This window comes from Protopterus annectens, chromosome 1.part2 (genome assembly GCF_019279795.1).
Source record: "Protopterus annectens isolate FY-2018-M chromosome 1.part2, PAN1.0, whole genome shotgun sequence".
Lineage (NCBI taxonomy): Eukaryota > Metazoa > Chordata > Ceratodontiformes > Protopteridae > Protopterus > Protopterus annectens.
The window spans coordinates 823,189,489-823,206,988 of NC_056727.1; the positions used below are offsets into that span (position 1 = coordinate 823,189,489).

General features: G+C 38.2%; 1 protein-coding gene across 1 annotated transcript in view; it reads right to left on the minus strand.

The window, feature by feature from the left end:
* RYR2 (ryanodine receptor 2) overlaps positions 1 to 17,500 on the minus strand; it is a 6,224,161-nt gene that overhangs the window by 3,769,423 nt on the left and 2,437,238 nt on the right. Inside the window, exon 17 of the mRNA XM_044059048.1 lies at positions 14,703 to 14,798. Coding sequence (XP_043914983.1) covers positions 14,703 to 14,798 — 96 coding nt within the window. The remainder of the gene's footprint in view (positions 1 to 14,702; positions 14,799 to 17,500) is intronic.

The following is a 17,500-nucleotide window of genomic DNA, read 5'->3' on the forward strand; positions in this document are numbered from 1 at the left end:
TGGCTACAGCTAGGAACTGTAGCTTTGCAGTTGCCCGCCCATACTATATATTTAATCTGTGACACTCCTCCCAGTCTAGTGTCATTAGTTCACTCAATCTAATAGAGAACATTTGTGAAGGCCAACCCACTCAGATTCTTAACGTTGAATTAACTTCTGTTCCAGCTTTCTCCATTTCCATTTTACTGGAAAAAGAAAATCTAAGCTTGCTTCCCCCCTTTCCTGTGGCAGGTCAGATACGGATTTGCTGTGTCCAGGACTGTTTGTGAGCTCCTAAGCCCCCCCCCCCCCCGACTTGACTGGGGTTAGACTATTCCTGGCGTCATAAAGTCTGTTTTTCAAAATTTCCCTTGCAACTAGCCAGCTTTTTAGTTTTAGCACTCATCTGTTTCTTTGATCTCAGCACTTTTTCAGAACTCATTGTAAGCACTAAATAAGTTACAAATTACTACAACACTCAACTTTCCTCACTTGTCTAGAGGAAAACAGTTTTTAGTACTTAATAAATAAGCACCTATTCACCTATTAAGGCATGTCTAAAGGTCAGCTCCCAGTGTTTTCTCCTGTCTACCTGATGAATCTGGTCATCTTGGAATAATGCAGCAATTGCCTCATGTACACAGACAACCCTCTCCTCCTACCACCCAACACTACGACCTGTGAGAGATACACTTACATAGCCAAACTGGAAGCAAAGCACTCTTTACCAAAGACAGGCCTAGACAGTTAAAGGTAAACACTTGCACCGCACCACAATCATCACATAGTCTCTCAAAACGTACACCACCAAAACACACACACAGAACCACAAAATACACACCTACATTCGCGGAGGATCTCTGTACTAATCTGCCCAAACAACAGAGACCTCCAAAGCATAAATGCAAGCAACCTCCACCCCCCCAACACAACCCAAATGACACACATTCCACATACTCAGTGTGCCACTCAACTACAGCAAATAAGGCATAACGTACCCAACACTCTAGTCATAGGTGACTCTATAGTCAGGCACACTGATGTTCCACTCACCAGGCTAAACAAGGAAAAAGTTACTGTAAGCTGCCTGTCAGGTGCCAGGATCCACAACATAACGCACGCACTCAGGTCACTCCACAACAAGTACAAATATGACTCTGTCATTGTCAATGTTGGTGTGAATGACCTGAGACGTACCTCCCTGGACTACATCAAAAGAGACATGGAGGAGCTCTCTGATCTTGTAGCCCAGGCTGGTATGACCCTAGCCCTGAGTAGCATCCTGCCATCACCCAGAAAGACACCACAGTACAAGGACAAAATGATTGACTTTAACAATTGGCTAAGCTTCTGGTATCATTCTAAGGGAATCCAGCATCTGTCTGCCTGGGATGACATGATCGACAGACCACGCTGCTTTGCCAGAGATGGCCTGCACCTGTCGCTCTTGGGATTCCGGATACTGGCAAAGACTCTTGCCACCCCTATAGTGCCATTTTTAGGCAAGGTTCAAATGACAAATTCACCACTGTAACAGGTACAAGCAAGCAAAATCTGAGGGTAATGCTACTCAATGCTAGAAGTCCAAACCTCAAAATGCACTCACTCGAGGCACTCCTTAAACTGGAGAACAATGACATCTGTGCAGTGACAGAGACCTGGTTCAAAGCTCCAGAGAGCACCCCTGCATTACCAGGCTATAATTCATACCGCACCTTTCGGCTACCAAACCCGGACCGAAACACTAGAGGTGCAGGCGTGTCCATATTCATTAAGGATATCCACACCTCCAAGCTAGTTGCTCAGCATAATGCATCCGAGATTATCCAAGTTCAACTAACTCTGGGCAAAACCGCAATCCAGATTGTAGCTTGCTACAGACCCCCCACCATGCCCCAGGATTCCCACTCCTCTTTTCTTGATACACTGGAAAATATTAAGGTACAACCCAACATCTAATAATGGGTGATTTCAACTACCCTACCATTAACTGGGAAAACTCCTCATGTACCAACTCTTTTGCGGAATGTTTTCTGGAAATCATCAATTCCAAAGCTTTGGATCAACTTATCCACACCCCCACCAGAGGCAGTAATATCCTACACCTGGTCATCACCAACATGGGTGACTGGCATTCCACACCAGAGGTCAGCTCCTTGTTAGTCAGATCTGACCACAAGCTAATCACCCTAGACATCCACATCCCACTCCCACCCCCCATTAGGAAAACAACCATAAAAAATTTCTCCAAAGCCAACTTCATGCTTCTTAAGACAGAAGTGACAAACTTCATGACACCCATGCAGATGGACAATAGAGGTACGACTGCTGAATCCTACATAAATGCACTTTACAAGCACTCACACAAGTGCATGGATCATGCTATCCCTAACAGAACCAAGATGCTATCCTCCAAAAAAAGGAAGCCAGTCTGGTGGTCTTCTGCCATAAACAAACTCTACAACAGAAGAAAGAAACTGTTGCAAAAAAGAGTAAAATCCCACGATTGGAGAAACTCCCTGGTCAGCCTCAGTAAGAAGCTGAGATCCCTCACAAAATCCTCCAAAGCTAGTTATGAAAACAAAATTGCCACTGACTCTAAAGACAACCACAAAGCATTCTATAGCTATGTCAAAAATCTCAATGGCAACACTCAGATCTGCTCTGAGTTACAGCACAATGACACTAAATATACAGAACCAACTGATATTGCCAACATCCTGGCAGATAAGTTCAGTGCTAACTTTACCCCCCCTCTCACCCCCTAAAGGGCCCATATTTATACCGGAAGAATGCAAAGTTCCTGTAATCACGGCTGCACAGGTACAAACTTCACTCTCCAAAGCCAAGAACACATCATCCATGGGACCTGACAACATCCCAGGCTGCCTTCTACATGAACTATAGAATGAACTGACACCCCACCTAAGTACCATGTTCAATTATAGCCTCACCTCAGGCTTTGTGTCCATTGAATGGCACACCATGACAGTTATCCCACTCCACAAAGGGGCGGCCACAACAGACCCCGGGAATTACCGCTCCATTAGCCTGATGAGCCTCGTCTGCAAGGCCATGGAACGTATCATCATGGAACTCATAAACAAAGACATTGGAGATCTCCAAACCCTGGACCCCACACAGTTTGGGTTTGTAAACGGCATATCATGTCTTCTAAACCTGATAGATTTCTTTGAAGTAGTCACCAAAGCCATAGATGAGGGTAAAGTGGTTCACACAGCCTATCTAGATCTCGCCAAGGCATTCAACACCATCCCTCACTCTGGAATTATAGATAAACTCACTAAACTAGGTATAAATCCCTATGTCACAAGATGGATTGCCAACTGGCTTACTGAAAGAACACACACTGTGAAAGTAGCAGACTCCAAATAAGACTTCAGACCAATGACAAGTGGAGTACCACAGGGTTCAGTCCTGGTTCCTCTCCTGTTTGGTATCTACTTCTCTGAAGTACAGACTAACACAGAAGGTCTTTGGCTAACTAAATTCACAGATGACTGCAAACTAGGAGCCATAATTGAAACTCCAAACGATGTGGACATCCTACAAAAGGGCCTCACTGAGACAGATGCCTGGTGTCAAAGACATGGTCTCAAGCTCAATGCCAAAAAGTGCATTGTTATCCCCTTTGGTAAAAATTCTGTACCCATGAACTACCACATAGGTGGTAGTCTACTTAACACCAAAAGTGTAATAAGAGACCTTGGGACACAGGTAGACAGTAGTCTCTCCTTTGATAATCACATCGCCAAAGTGGTCAAGAAATCCTTCTACATGGCACACCTCATCACAAAAGGTTTCTCATCCAGAAAAAAAAAGGTCATTGTTCCCCTCTACTCATCACTCATTAGACCCATTATAGAGTACAACGCCCCTTTTGGTATGTACCTCACAAGACATCTACAACAACTGGAAAGGCCACAAAAATACCTCACAAAGAGGATTACTGGCCTCAAACAGATGCCTTACGCAGACCGTCTCAAAAAACTCCAGCTTTACTCTGTCGCATATCGCCTACTCAGAGGCGATCTCTGCCTAACATACAAAGCTATGTCAAACCCAGAGCTGTTGGACATGCTCCACTTAAAGAAATCCCAATCCCTCTGAGCTACACGCTCTAGGGACCTAATCCTTGTCACCACAATGAACAGAACATGCTGGAGGGATAGATTCCTGTCCCAGAGACTTCCCATACTCTGGAACAGACTACCTATCTATGTCAAACAAAGCTCCTCATTAGCACTCTTCAAGAAAAATCTTGATGATTGGATGGGTAATAGGAAATTCACCCCGGGGATCACTTCTGTGGTTCTGTTTGACAGGGGCACAGGAAAATAATTTTCTTGGGTGGCAAAAGCCAGGGTACATTTTTGGCTAGGCTTGTATAGGCCCTAGGGCCAATAGCCTAGTACCTACCTATGAACCTATGAACCTATATACCCCCAAGTGAAAATTTACAACAGTAGAGCTCCTCGTTCATTCTTCTGGTAAGGAAGGTGAGAGGGTGTCCCTGGATAATCAGGAGTCACTTATTCATTCATTTGATGGTGAAAATGGGAAAAGGTCCTTGACAACAAGTAGCCATCAAAATAATATGGAAGGTGGTAGCACCCTGCACAAAAGTAATTTCGTATTATATCACAGTAAGCCTATTACTATACATACTGCTGTAGATAAGCCTTTGAAACAATTATAATGCAGCTGGGCAATATATCAGCAGATCGTATTTTGTGAGGTGATATATATATATATATATATATATATATATATATATATATATTATAGATATATATACATGGGATCCGTACAGATGCTCGACTGCATCTTTCACCGAATCCCAATTTGGTGAGCATACTTGCACGAAAGTGCTGTTCACCAAAGCAGCACTTTCGCGTAAGTATGCTTGTTGTTCCAGTCATACTACAGTGCAGTAAGGGAAAATTCCCTTTTCCCCACTGTAGTGCAAACTCAGAGTGACAATATTAAAGTAAGGGGGTGTGCAGGGGGGGCTTGCCCCCCTGCATTCAAGTAAATTTTGTGTTTTTTTTAACATACTTTAACGAAAGTGCTTTTTCGATGAAAGTGCTTTCGTTAAAGTGTGTTCGGTGGTAATGGATTCAACTTTTGAACTTTCATTCAAAAGTCCTAGATCCATACACATATATAAGACCATATATATATATATATATATATATATATATATATATATATATATATATATATAAAAACACACTTGGAGAGGTTCAAATATGGTAATCAGACTAAGGAAAGAAACATTTAAGAGTGAACAAAAAAGGGTTAACAATGTAGGTTTCCCTGTTCATCCACACAAAAACAATTCTTTAGCTTTGTTCTGGCCAAGTTTATGTTCATGCTCCAAATTAAAGAGTTCTTATATGTTTAACAAAAAAAAATAAAACATTTTCTGGTCCATAACATCTGCAGCAACATCAGTTTTTAAATGCATATTCAGGGCTGCAGTTATGATTTATTCCATATACAAAGCTAAGTGTAAAGAATGGTAAATGAAAAAAAAAGGAGAATATTAGCAGTGCCAAAAAACAACTGATTATACAACACCTCTGGGAGCAAGTTCTTTAAAAAGTCATCAGCAGCTTACCACAGTAATGAAATTCTCTGCCGTTGATACTGTTGACATGCCTGTTAAAGGAGGTGATTAAGACAGTGTACTGAATACAAAAATGGCAGTAAAAGGTTTTCAGAAAGAACAGATTTGCACCAAATGGGCTAAATGAACAGAGACTTGGGCTGCTTCCCAAGAAACACGTATGATATGCTTGGATACATATATGAAAATGCACTCTATTAAAATGCTGATTTACAAAAGGAAATGAAAGCACAAAGGAAACAGATGATTGATACAGGTGCATCTAATAAATAAAACATCTGAATTTTTATTTAACAAGAATGTTGTTCTACAAATGACTAATGAATGAAGACATGAACATTAGTCTGCTAATAAGCAAATAGTTTACTAAATGTTAAAACAACAAAATAAACAATAAACCAGATGTAAAACAGAAAATAACTTTTAAACAGAACTTCCCCATTCGACAGTAAAATAATTATTCATTTTTTTCTGATCACTAAAGTTACCTACTATTTGTATTGTTTTTTTTTTTTTTTTGAGAGAAACTGCATTAACTCTCCATTCACACATGCACATTCTATATCACCATGATACAGTAGGGTGAAAAAATCATTTTTTGTTGTTTTTTCCTGGAAGGCTAGCCAGCCCTGTCCCCCACATACACATACATTTAATGTAGGAGGCAAGTCTGCATATCCTCCTAACTTATATATACCAACTCCGCTGCTGCAACAGCTCAAAGAAGGGAGACATCTTCCAAAACAAGTGAAACATTGCCAGTGCACACATAGAAATTGTACTGGCAATGACTTTCTAAGGGAAATAGAGTTCTGCTTTTTATCTTTTTTTCAGCATGCTACTGATGCTCAAGCAATTTCACCTTGAGCAGCGTAGGGAATCCGAGTGGTGGGGATGTGCTTCATGGGCACATAGAGGGCATTCTATAATGTTGTTCACTTAATTGAATAAATAGACAATTCCAACCAGACCAAGGACACTTTTCCACTCCTAATATGATAATGTCATAAAAAGTGTGGGCATAGATAGGGTGAAGCTATAAAACCTGTACAAATTGCAAATCCGTCATTCTACATGTTAGTTTGAAAACTGAGTGATAATGTTTTTCTAATGTACAGAAGAACTGACCATGATAATACCTTTCTTCTTTGAACATATTAATCCACCTTCATCTTTGATATGAAAAGTATAGTAGTCTAAGTGAACTTACCATAAGAGTAGATGGTCACTGTTGCAGTAACCAAAGCTATATGGATCCTACCCTTTGTGCCTGTCCAGCTTTAAAGTTTAAGGGTGCTTTCCATGTGCTCCAACTGTCAGGAGCTTGATATGAACACAGCTGGGGATAATTTTATCTCAGAGCATTTTCTGCCAGGAAGGAAGGCAAGAGCCATGAAAGAACAATACTAGGAAGCAATTCAAAAGCAAACTATGTACAAAAAGGGTGCATTCATCTATATTCTGGGCAAAAGAAAAACAGCAAAAATAAGAAGGCTGAAGGGATGGGAGGCTTCTGCAACAGTGATCTACTAGGACATCTACTACACAGCTCTGCTATGTTCAAAATGCAGATCAGAATTGCAGTAGCCAAAGCTATATAGGTAGATTACCATAGCTGAGAAACATCTATTGCTACAGTAAGTTTATTTACAAAGCTGTACTATGCTCAAAATACAGATCACTGTTGCAGTAGCTGAAATTATATAGGTGCATTACCATAGCTGAGAAAACCAAAAAAGGGCAGAGGCCAATAAACTATGCTTCCAGATGCCCCTGGAGAATGGTCCTAGCAAAGCCTGTTCAATATTTTGTTAAGGAATCCAGTTTGTAGTGCTTTATAAAAGTATGTACAGAGGACTATGTTGCTTCCACCAGAATATTTCTAGAGTCCAATCCCTTCCAGAAAGCTACTGAAGAAGCCAAAACCCTTATGGAATGGGTCTTAACCCTGCTTGGAAATGACTTGTTAAGGTGAGGTTAACAAAAGATGATAATAGATACCATGAGGCAACTACATTGAAACAGTCTGCTTTTACACTGGTTGTCCATTACTCTTATCTCTGTAGAAAACAAATAGCTGATCATCTTTTCTGGATGCTTGAATATTGTCTAGATTTTTTTCTAAGCTGCCTGCGGGCATTCAAAGTGTTAATAATTTTTCTCCCTTATTCTTGGCCTCAGGAAAAAAAAGTCAGGAAGATGAAAGGTCTGGCTTAAAGTAAAATCTGAGACAACTTTAGGCATAAAAGAAAGATTTGTTCTCAAAGAAATTCTTTCCTTGTGAAAACTGAGGTAGGGTTGACTCAGCATCAATGTTTGTAACTCAGATACTGTCCATGCAGATGTCACAGCAGTCTTTTTTAATAAGAACCTCAATTCAGCCATATGAGATGGTTCAAATGTAGAAAAGTAGGCTTTACAAGGACTAAGTTTAGATCCTAAGGAGCAGCCACTTGTTTCATAAGGGGATGATTAAGCAACACCCCTTTCAAAAACTGTCTAACAAGAGTCTAGTTAGAAAAGGGGATATCAAGGGGCAGGCAAGAAGAAATGGCTAACAAATGCACTCTGACAGAGGAATAAGACAGGCCAGAGAACAGTAACGTACATAAATAATCAAGAACCAGGGTATCCTGAAGAGGGTTCTGGTTCCTGTGTTGGCACCAACTAGAAACTCTTTTCCAATTGCACATATATGACTTCCTAGCAGAATTGTTTTTTACTGCCTTTAGTACCTGCTGCACATCCTTAGGAAAAATATGCCTAAATGATATCAAAATTCTATTATCTAGACAGTTAGTTGAAGAGTTTTCGGGTTGGCGTGTATCAAACAACACCGTCTTAAGTGAGTAAATCTATTCTATGGAGAAGACTATATTAATTGCCCTCGTACAGACTGAAAAGAAGGGAGAACCATTGTTGCCTGGACCAAAATTAGTAACCAATGCAATTTTTTTGGACAGTCCCGCTGGATCTTTAGATGAACCCTGGATATTGGTGTAAAGAGTGGAAATGTATACAGAACATTACTGCCCAATAGAATAAGACAGCACCTGCCTTCCAGACCTGTTTGCATGGAGCCCTAGAACAGAACTTCTTTTGTTGTCTATTCTGAAAGGAGGCAAACAGAATTACTTGAGGTGTTTCTCACATTGGATCAATTACTTGAAGACCCTAGTGTGACACCCCTCCTCTGGGCCAGTGATCAAGGAGTCTCAATCCTCACCATGGACACTGGTGAGGGACATTCACTTAGAACAAAAATAGATAACATGCAGTATTTCCAGATGCAGCTCTCTGCACCAGGCATAATTTCCCTTAAGAGAACACAGGGAACATGCTCAGTCCTTGGGCTGGGTTTCAGTCTCTCTCTCCATGCCCCAAATAAGACTCCCCACTGACACAGCTGTAGAGTTGAGTCCTCAGCCGAGTGTTCCAAGCCATGTCCTCCACCATCCTTTCTGTGAAACCAGTGTCTGTGCCCCTGCTCCAAGTGGATGACACACATTGAGATTTGATTTTCACACATACATACACACACACACACACACACACACACACACACACACACACACACACACACACACACACACACACACACACACCTGGGAAAGGCTAACAAGACCTACCAGCTATGGCCCCCTCTGTCCCGACTATAAGGTAGATTCACTGCCACCAGCCAACTACTTTAAGGCTCCTACAAGGGTACCCAATTATACTGAATGAAATTAATACTAATACCAAATGGTAATGTTAACAAAACAGCAAGGCTTTCAAAGCAGCCACAGTGTCACCAAATAAAGATAAGTACTCTCAAAGGTTAAAATATTCTCTAAAAGACCAGCCACAATGAAACATTTAAATATATTTAATAATAAATAATAAAAGAAAAAGAAAACATTAAATATCTATTTACAATAAACACCAGAGTTTCAATCACAGGAAATATTAAAAATAACTCAGATGAAAATGTTCACACAGATAGAGAAACACAATACTTAACTAATCTCACTATAATTTCCTGATTGATCTAAAGAATTACTATCCCCTAGGTTACTTACTTAACAAGGCAAGATGATGTGAGTGAGTGGTCTTCTTTGTCAGGTTTCAAAAACAGACAGCTCTGAAACTTCAGTCTCATTTAGTATTAAAACATTATTTCAGTGCTGGATTACAGAATGACATCACATACATCTGGTCATCTGACTCTGGTTCTCACACTACCGCATTATTAGAAACTGAATCAGAGTCTAGCACATATGTGTCATAATACACACACATAGAGTTTTGCTAAGATGTGTTATAGCATCTGGAAGCTATAAAACCATTTCAAAAATTTCCATCCTTCTAGAGTAGAAATTAGTGTACCCTTCAGGACAATACAGTAAGATTCCTAGCATACCTCTCAACCTTTTAGAGCAAGAAATCTGGACAAAGCCATAAATAAAAGTGGGACAAAGGCACAAAAATAGGGACAATTTTTAAATATTGCTCTTACAAACTTAGAAAGTTCATACAGTAACAGCTTTTGCATTAGCATGAATTTTTTGAAGGGTATGACATATAAAACTCAAATGTCTGCCATTATTTTCTAACTTCAGTCTTTAATGATTCTTCAGTAATCTTCTAGAAAACCACAGTTTTATGAAAAATGGACCAAAAATATGAGGCAAAAATCTAGACAGTCTGCAAAAATCTATACAGTTGAGAGGTATGATGATCTAGTCCTGTTTTTTCACAGATGTTTTGTCTCTGACTGCAATTAGAATTGCAAGATACAATCTTTATGGCCTAAAACCAGGTAATTTAATTTCAGACTATTTTCCAAAGCTAGCTGCATTGAGATTAACCTCTTCTCTTCTTCCTCTGTTACAATATATTGATTTCAGCACTTACAATACTGTCTTACATACAGGTGTATCTCTTTTTCTGTCCAGCAGGACCAACTGTTGGTACATTTTTAACACAATTACTTTACAAATATATTTTGATATACAAATGACATATAATTCTTTACAAAACTACAGCTAGCTCTGCAGGCATATGTTACACATCCACTGTCCTACTCCTCCTGGCACAGCTGGCAATACCTCACATCATCACAACCAGGATGAATTTTCTTTTTGTGTGGGTCTGTCCTGGTACTGCTGAGCTTGTCTATAACCAAGTTTTGCTCTGATGAAATGTATGAAGCCTGAAGTGTCAAAATTAGCTGAGTTGTTATCTCTCAGGCTATCACAGCAAGTCTGCAAACAGGGTAAAGTCTGGTACCCTTTGTTTGCTTATGTACCACATCAAAGTAGTATTGTCTATGTAAACATGCACATGCCTTGGGGACCAAACAAAGATGATTTAAGGCTTTCAGTGCTGATCACTGTCATTATCTCTCTGACATTTATATCCTTCTGTCTGTCTTAAGGATTCTATAGCATTTGCATTTTTACTCTTTTTGAAACTACTCCCCATGCCAGATCTAATGCCTGTGTAATGACAGACTGTAAGGGAGGGTTGGAATGGAGAATGGGAAACCTGTACTGCAAAAGATTCGATCAACCCACCACAGAATCTCCTTCTTTAAAAATCTCAGCACTGGGATCTGAAAGGACAAAGGCTATTGATGATGAATTCAGACTGATCTGAGTTAACATTGTACTTTTCTCATATCTAGTCTGGCCAGGAGAAGCATGAGAATCATTAATGTCATTTACTCCAACATCTTGAGAATTTCCTTTAATTACATGGGTTTGATAGGAGAAACTCAAGAAGAATTACTGAAACATCTCTACTTTGTCTGGAGGAAGGAAGGGTCTTCCCAGAATCTAACAGACATCCCAGGAACAGAATTATGTGACTAATAGAAGACTTCTGATTGTTGATTTAAAAAATCTAGACTGTGTATAACATTCTGAACAGTCGCTGAAGACACTTGACGGCTGTCAAAAGGATCTGCAAAGATTAGGCAATGATCCAAGAATGGAAAAATGTGAGTGCCTTGATGTCTGCAAAAGCAATGACTGAGGCTAGACACTTGTGAATCCCCTTGGTGCAAAAAAGATCCAAGGGGTAAGACAGACAAATGATAACATGAGCCAGACACAGCAAATCTTAAAGGGCTGAACTGTTCGGGAATGGCAGTGTGATGATAGGTGTTTTAAATCTTAAGAATGATAATATTGTTTATACTAATAACATTCATACAAGTAAAAACAAAGGTACTTATAGGTTCATAGGTAGGTACTAGGCTATTGGCCCTAGGACCTATATAAGCCTAGCCAAACAGTACCGTGGCTTTGGCCAAACAAGAAAATTATTTTCCTGTGCCCCTGTCAAGCAGAGCCACATAAGTGATCCTCGGGGTGAATTTCCTATCTCCCATCCAATCATCAAGATTTTTCTTGAATAGTGCTAATGAGGAGCTTTGTTTGATATAGATTGGTAGTTTGTTCCAGAGTATGGGAAGTCTCTGGGACAGGAATCTGCCCTCCAGCATGTTCTGTTTATTGTTTATAATCCAGTTGGTGGTTCCTCTGTGCTGCTTAGTGAATTTTCTTATTTTTGAGTTGTGTTTGTTGTTCACTCGGCCCTTGTGGTGAATTGTTTTTTAGATTTGTATAGTGGTATTAATATCCTCACAAAGCTATGCCCTGAATAATTTAGCAAAGTGTCACATGTAAGTTGAAATTATTTAGTATCTGTGCTCATTTGAATAGTCAGCATGATGTAAATGTTGAAGGAACTATTGTAGAGTATTTGTGAAAACTTACAAGAAAATATATCTTTTTTCACATTTCCACTAAATATGCAGTATTCATTTCTGGAGTAGCACTGCAAGTGTGACCCATGTGATTATAAGGTTGTTGTAAAGACATGACACAAAATGGTGGTAGGCAGTATGTGCACATCATGTAATATTAATCTGTTAGTTCCAGCAGCTATGAAACTGCTCAATAATTCCACAGCTACATCTGTACAAGGGCAACACCATAACTGTCATTTCAGTCAGTGATGCAGGTGAAGTTATACAGGCCCTTTAACCAGGACAGTCCCAAAATGGAGGGACCTGACAGATTTTAGAAAATTTCAAAATTGTTTTACTATACTATTAAATATGACATATGTTCTCATATTTCAGTTAATTTGACAGTAATGGTTAACAGTGGGTCATTACCTGCAAGTGGCATGTTGTCAGAATAAAATAATATCAAATGGTTCTGCAACTGTTCATAAAGGCTTTTAACATTAATGTGTCCTAATGATATATGCATAATAACATTAATATCACCACAATGCTCTACTCTGCATTAGGGAGCAAGGGGTCAGCTGCAACTAACATGAGTTACTAATAGATGTTATCAGTGAAATAGTGAAACAGTGTAAGGTACATTCCAGGAACTACAAATACACGTCTGTGAAAAGTTATGGCCATATGGTGTATTCAATATTTGCTTTAATTATGTTGTAAAACACTTGGAAGTAACAGTTCATTACCCCATAGCATTACAGCATGGCAGAAAACAAGAAAATAAAAGGAAGTGGCAATTATCATCCAAATAATGTTTGACATTCATGCAGTTATGACATTTTACTTTTATTCATAAATACAGAAAAAAGACAAACTGTGTGAGTTGCATGTGAAAGAATGATATCTTCAAACAAACACACACTAAAACAAAAAAAATGACACTGATACCCGGCATCTACTATGCATTGTTTCCTACATGTTACTTTTGTATGGAAGCACTATTAAAGCATACATGCTATGGAATAGTCCATGCTATGGAACAGAATTCCCATACATGTCAAACAGAGCACCTCATTGGCCCTCTTCAAGAGAAATCTTGATGAGTGGATGGGAAATAATTCAACTAGGTGGTTCTAGGTTCTAGCAACAATAAAGAATGAAAGCGCTCAAATATCGGTTCTGCCTCAGATATTTTCCTTCATTTTTTTTTAGGTTTTTCTTGCTCTCTCTTTATATATATATATATATATATATATATATATATATATATATATATATATATATATATATATATATGTGTGTGTGTGTGTGTGTGTGTGTGTGTGTGAGTATCTATCTATACATATGTATATACTTTTATATATATATATATATATATATATATATATATATATATATATATATATATATATATATATAAAATTAACAAAAGGGAAAACTAGTTGTACAGGAATGACATTGTCATACAAATCCACCTGATAGTCTCCACTCCAGAATATATAAAAATGCTACAAATATGACACTACAGACAAATGAAACATACTAAGCTTTAAACAACTGAAACTATGTCCATACCAAAAAAAAAATCTAGGCCAAATTTTCCACTACACTAGAACTGCCCTCTGCCTCGGAGGTGGGATGCCTTTCTTTCTTTCTTTCTCTTTCTTTCTTTTTTTCTTTAAGGTACTCTTGGACTGCTAACCAAATGTTATTTCCACAAATCATACACTGCCAAATGAAATTACTGAACTGGCATTTTGATACATTAGAGAATTGGACTAACGTGGATAGTAATTTTTCTTGGGGTAAGGGCAAACCTCCTGAACCCCCACTTGAAAAAGCTGCTCTACTGCACACTCTATATTTAAATTGTACAGCAATGATGTTTTACAAATTCAGAAAAAAGAAAACCCCCCTTTTCTGTCTTCCCTGAGACTTTCAGACCTAAACGTTCTATGCACTCTGGTGCAGGAAGACTTGCTTACCAGCAAGAATAATATCTGACCTTCTCAAGAAGTTGGGGTCATGTATAGATATGGCAAAATGCTGCTTCAGTAAGCTGACTTCAGTGGAGTAATTTTCCAAAATGGCATTGTTCTTTTCAAAGATCGTACCCTTCCTCCAACAGATGATCTTTATTAAATCAGGCCGATTAGTAAATTATCCTTTGAATTCAGCTTCACTGTTTGACCATAACAAAGTTATGAGTAACATTCTTTGACTTACACCACAGTCCTTCATCAGTGTTAAATCCCTAAATCATCTGACATGTATTTCAGAGTGTGTATTTAAAAAATAACCACAGTTAAGCACACTGTTGACACATACCAGAGGAGGCTTCCAGTCTCTCTAATCTGCTGATCAGCCAATCCAGTGAGCCAGAAAATTGAGCACAGTTTTTCCGATTCCCTCTAATCAAGGCAGCTAAAAACAAACAAAAAGAATATATTAATAAGAAAATAAAACTGATCAAAAGTCATTATACTAAATTATTGTGGCAGTCAGAGATGTATCTATCAACATAATATACATTCAACCACACAGGTTCCCAGTAAAGGTGGAACACCATTAACAGCATATGCTGAACAGCCTTGTTCCCCAAAGTTACAATAACTAGATGCCACCCAACTAGAAAGTCAGAGTCATTGTCCCCAAGTTGAATGAATTGCCAATTGCCACTAACACACATTCTCCAGGCCTGGGACCTCTCACACCCATGCTTCTAGTCAAACAACAGTCACAGTTAGGATTATTTTCTTCTATGCCACATGTCACGGAGAACACAACATATATTATATTTATTATTTAATTTATGAGTATTCACTTATGTGTGCTAATCCTAACACTGCCCCTAACCCAGCCTGACACATTATCTAACTAATCAAGACAGGTAAAAACACAAAACACACACACACACACACACACACACACACACACACACACACACACACACACACACACACACACACACATACCACCACACACACATTCAAACTATCATCTAACTTATCCCTAAATCCCAGACACCCGCACAAACCCTACAGAGCACACAAATGCACACACACACACTCAGAATTAAAACAATCCCTACCCTAGTTCTTACGCTAGAATTAAAGTGCAAAGCAAACAGCATTTTGTTGACAAAGTAAGCATTTGACAAAGTGCAAGGCAAACACACACACATACACACACAGCTATGAATATATTTTATATATATATATACATATATACATACACACACACACACATATATTTTTATATATATATATATATATATATATATATATATATATATAATATATATATATAAAAATATATATATATGTATATATGTATTTACATATATATATAAATATATATATGTATACATATATGTGTGTGTGTGTGTGTGTGTGTATATTTTTATATATATATATATATATATATATATATATATATATATATATATATATATATATCTGTATATATGCATATACCCTTGAACAACAGTTGCTAAGATTACAGCTGAGATATAGGTTTACAAGCAATGTATTTGGCTAAGATGCGAGGTAGTTAGAGGGATGGAAGAAAGGGATTAGAGAGGTTGGGGTAGAGATAGAGAGGTTTGTTACAGGGGCATGCCCAGTGCTCTTTTAGATGAGATTTTAGAGCAACTTTGAAGTTAGTGCGGGATGACACGGATGTTATAGTGTGAAGAAGGGTATTCCATAATTTTGCTATGGAGTAGGAGAAGATAGCTTCTCCAGCAGAGTTCCTGGTTTTAGTTACCTGCAATTGATTTTTGTTGCTGGAGCGTAGTGGTCTGGTGGTACGATAAGGTTGGTTTAGATTTTGCTGTGAGCAGACTTTTAGAGGATGATTTAGTAATTTGTGGGTGAGTGAGAGTTGGTACATTTGAAGGAGGTGAGTGAGTTCTAGCCAGCCTAATTTATATATATCTATATATATATATATATATATATATATATATATATATATGGGTACCTATGAGTTGATCGACAACTTAAAACATCGACAGTGACTTCACCGACAAGTCAAATAACCGACATCGCAAAACACGGACGTTTACCAGGTAACGGATGTAAATTCGCTACTCATGCCTACCATGGTTGCATGACACTGCCACACTTACTAAACCATGGTAGGCATGAGTAGCGAATTTACATCCGTTACATGGTAAACGTTCGTGTTTTGCGATGTCGGTTATTTGACTTGTCGGTGACGTCACTGTCGATGTTTTAAGTTGTCGATCAACTCATAGGTACCCATGTATATATATATATATATATATATATATATATATATATACATATATACAGATAGATATACAGATAAAAACACACAGACACTTCATTGTACACATTATGTGGAAAGAATCATTTGATACCTTATAAAATAATGCACCTGTGATTTTAGTACAGAGTACCAGACAATTTCCTTGCTCTATATTCTATATAGACTGAGTTATTCTTATAATTTCTTATTTGCAAATGGTACAAGACATACATATCGGGCATACAGAATCAAATCTGCAGTATTTATTTCCTAATATAGTATGAATCAGATTTCTCAAATCCACTTATATATGTAACATGCATGATATACACTGCATCTGATAAGTGATTTAGTTGTCCAGATTCCATACAGGTTTATTTATTTTATTTATTTTACATTTGTTTACCAGGAAAGTCTGACTGGAAAGAGGTCCATTTTCAGTGGAGGCCTGGGGAGAAAAGCTCCACATTACAATGCATTACATGAGAGTAAAAAGAAGTAGAACATACATACATATGGCATATATACACATCAGGACAACATGTTGGTGATTAACAAACATGCATACAGCATATATACACACAACAGGACATCATGCTAGTGATTAACATTTCTTAAAGTAGACAATCACAGGTACATTTTTTTTCTTTTGCAGTTATAAGTTTTGTAAGGTAAATGTATACGGGTTTGGAAGCTTTCAGGGAAGAAACTGTTTATACATTGCTGTACCCTGACAAATTCTCTTGGTATGAATTAGCCTGGTGAGTGGCATGAGCAATCTATGAGCAATTTATCCAATTCACATCTCAAAAACGGTTAAGATATACAATGTACTTTGACTAACCATACAT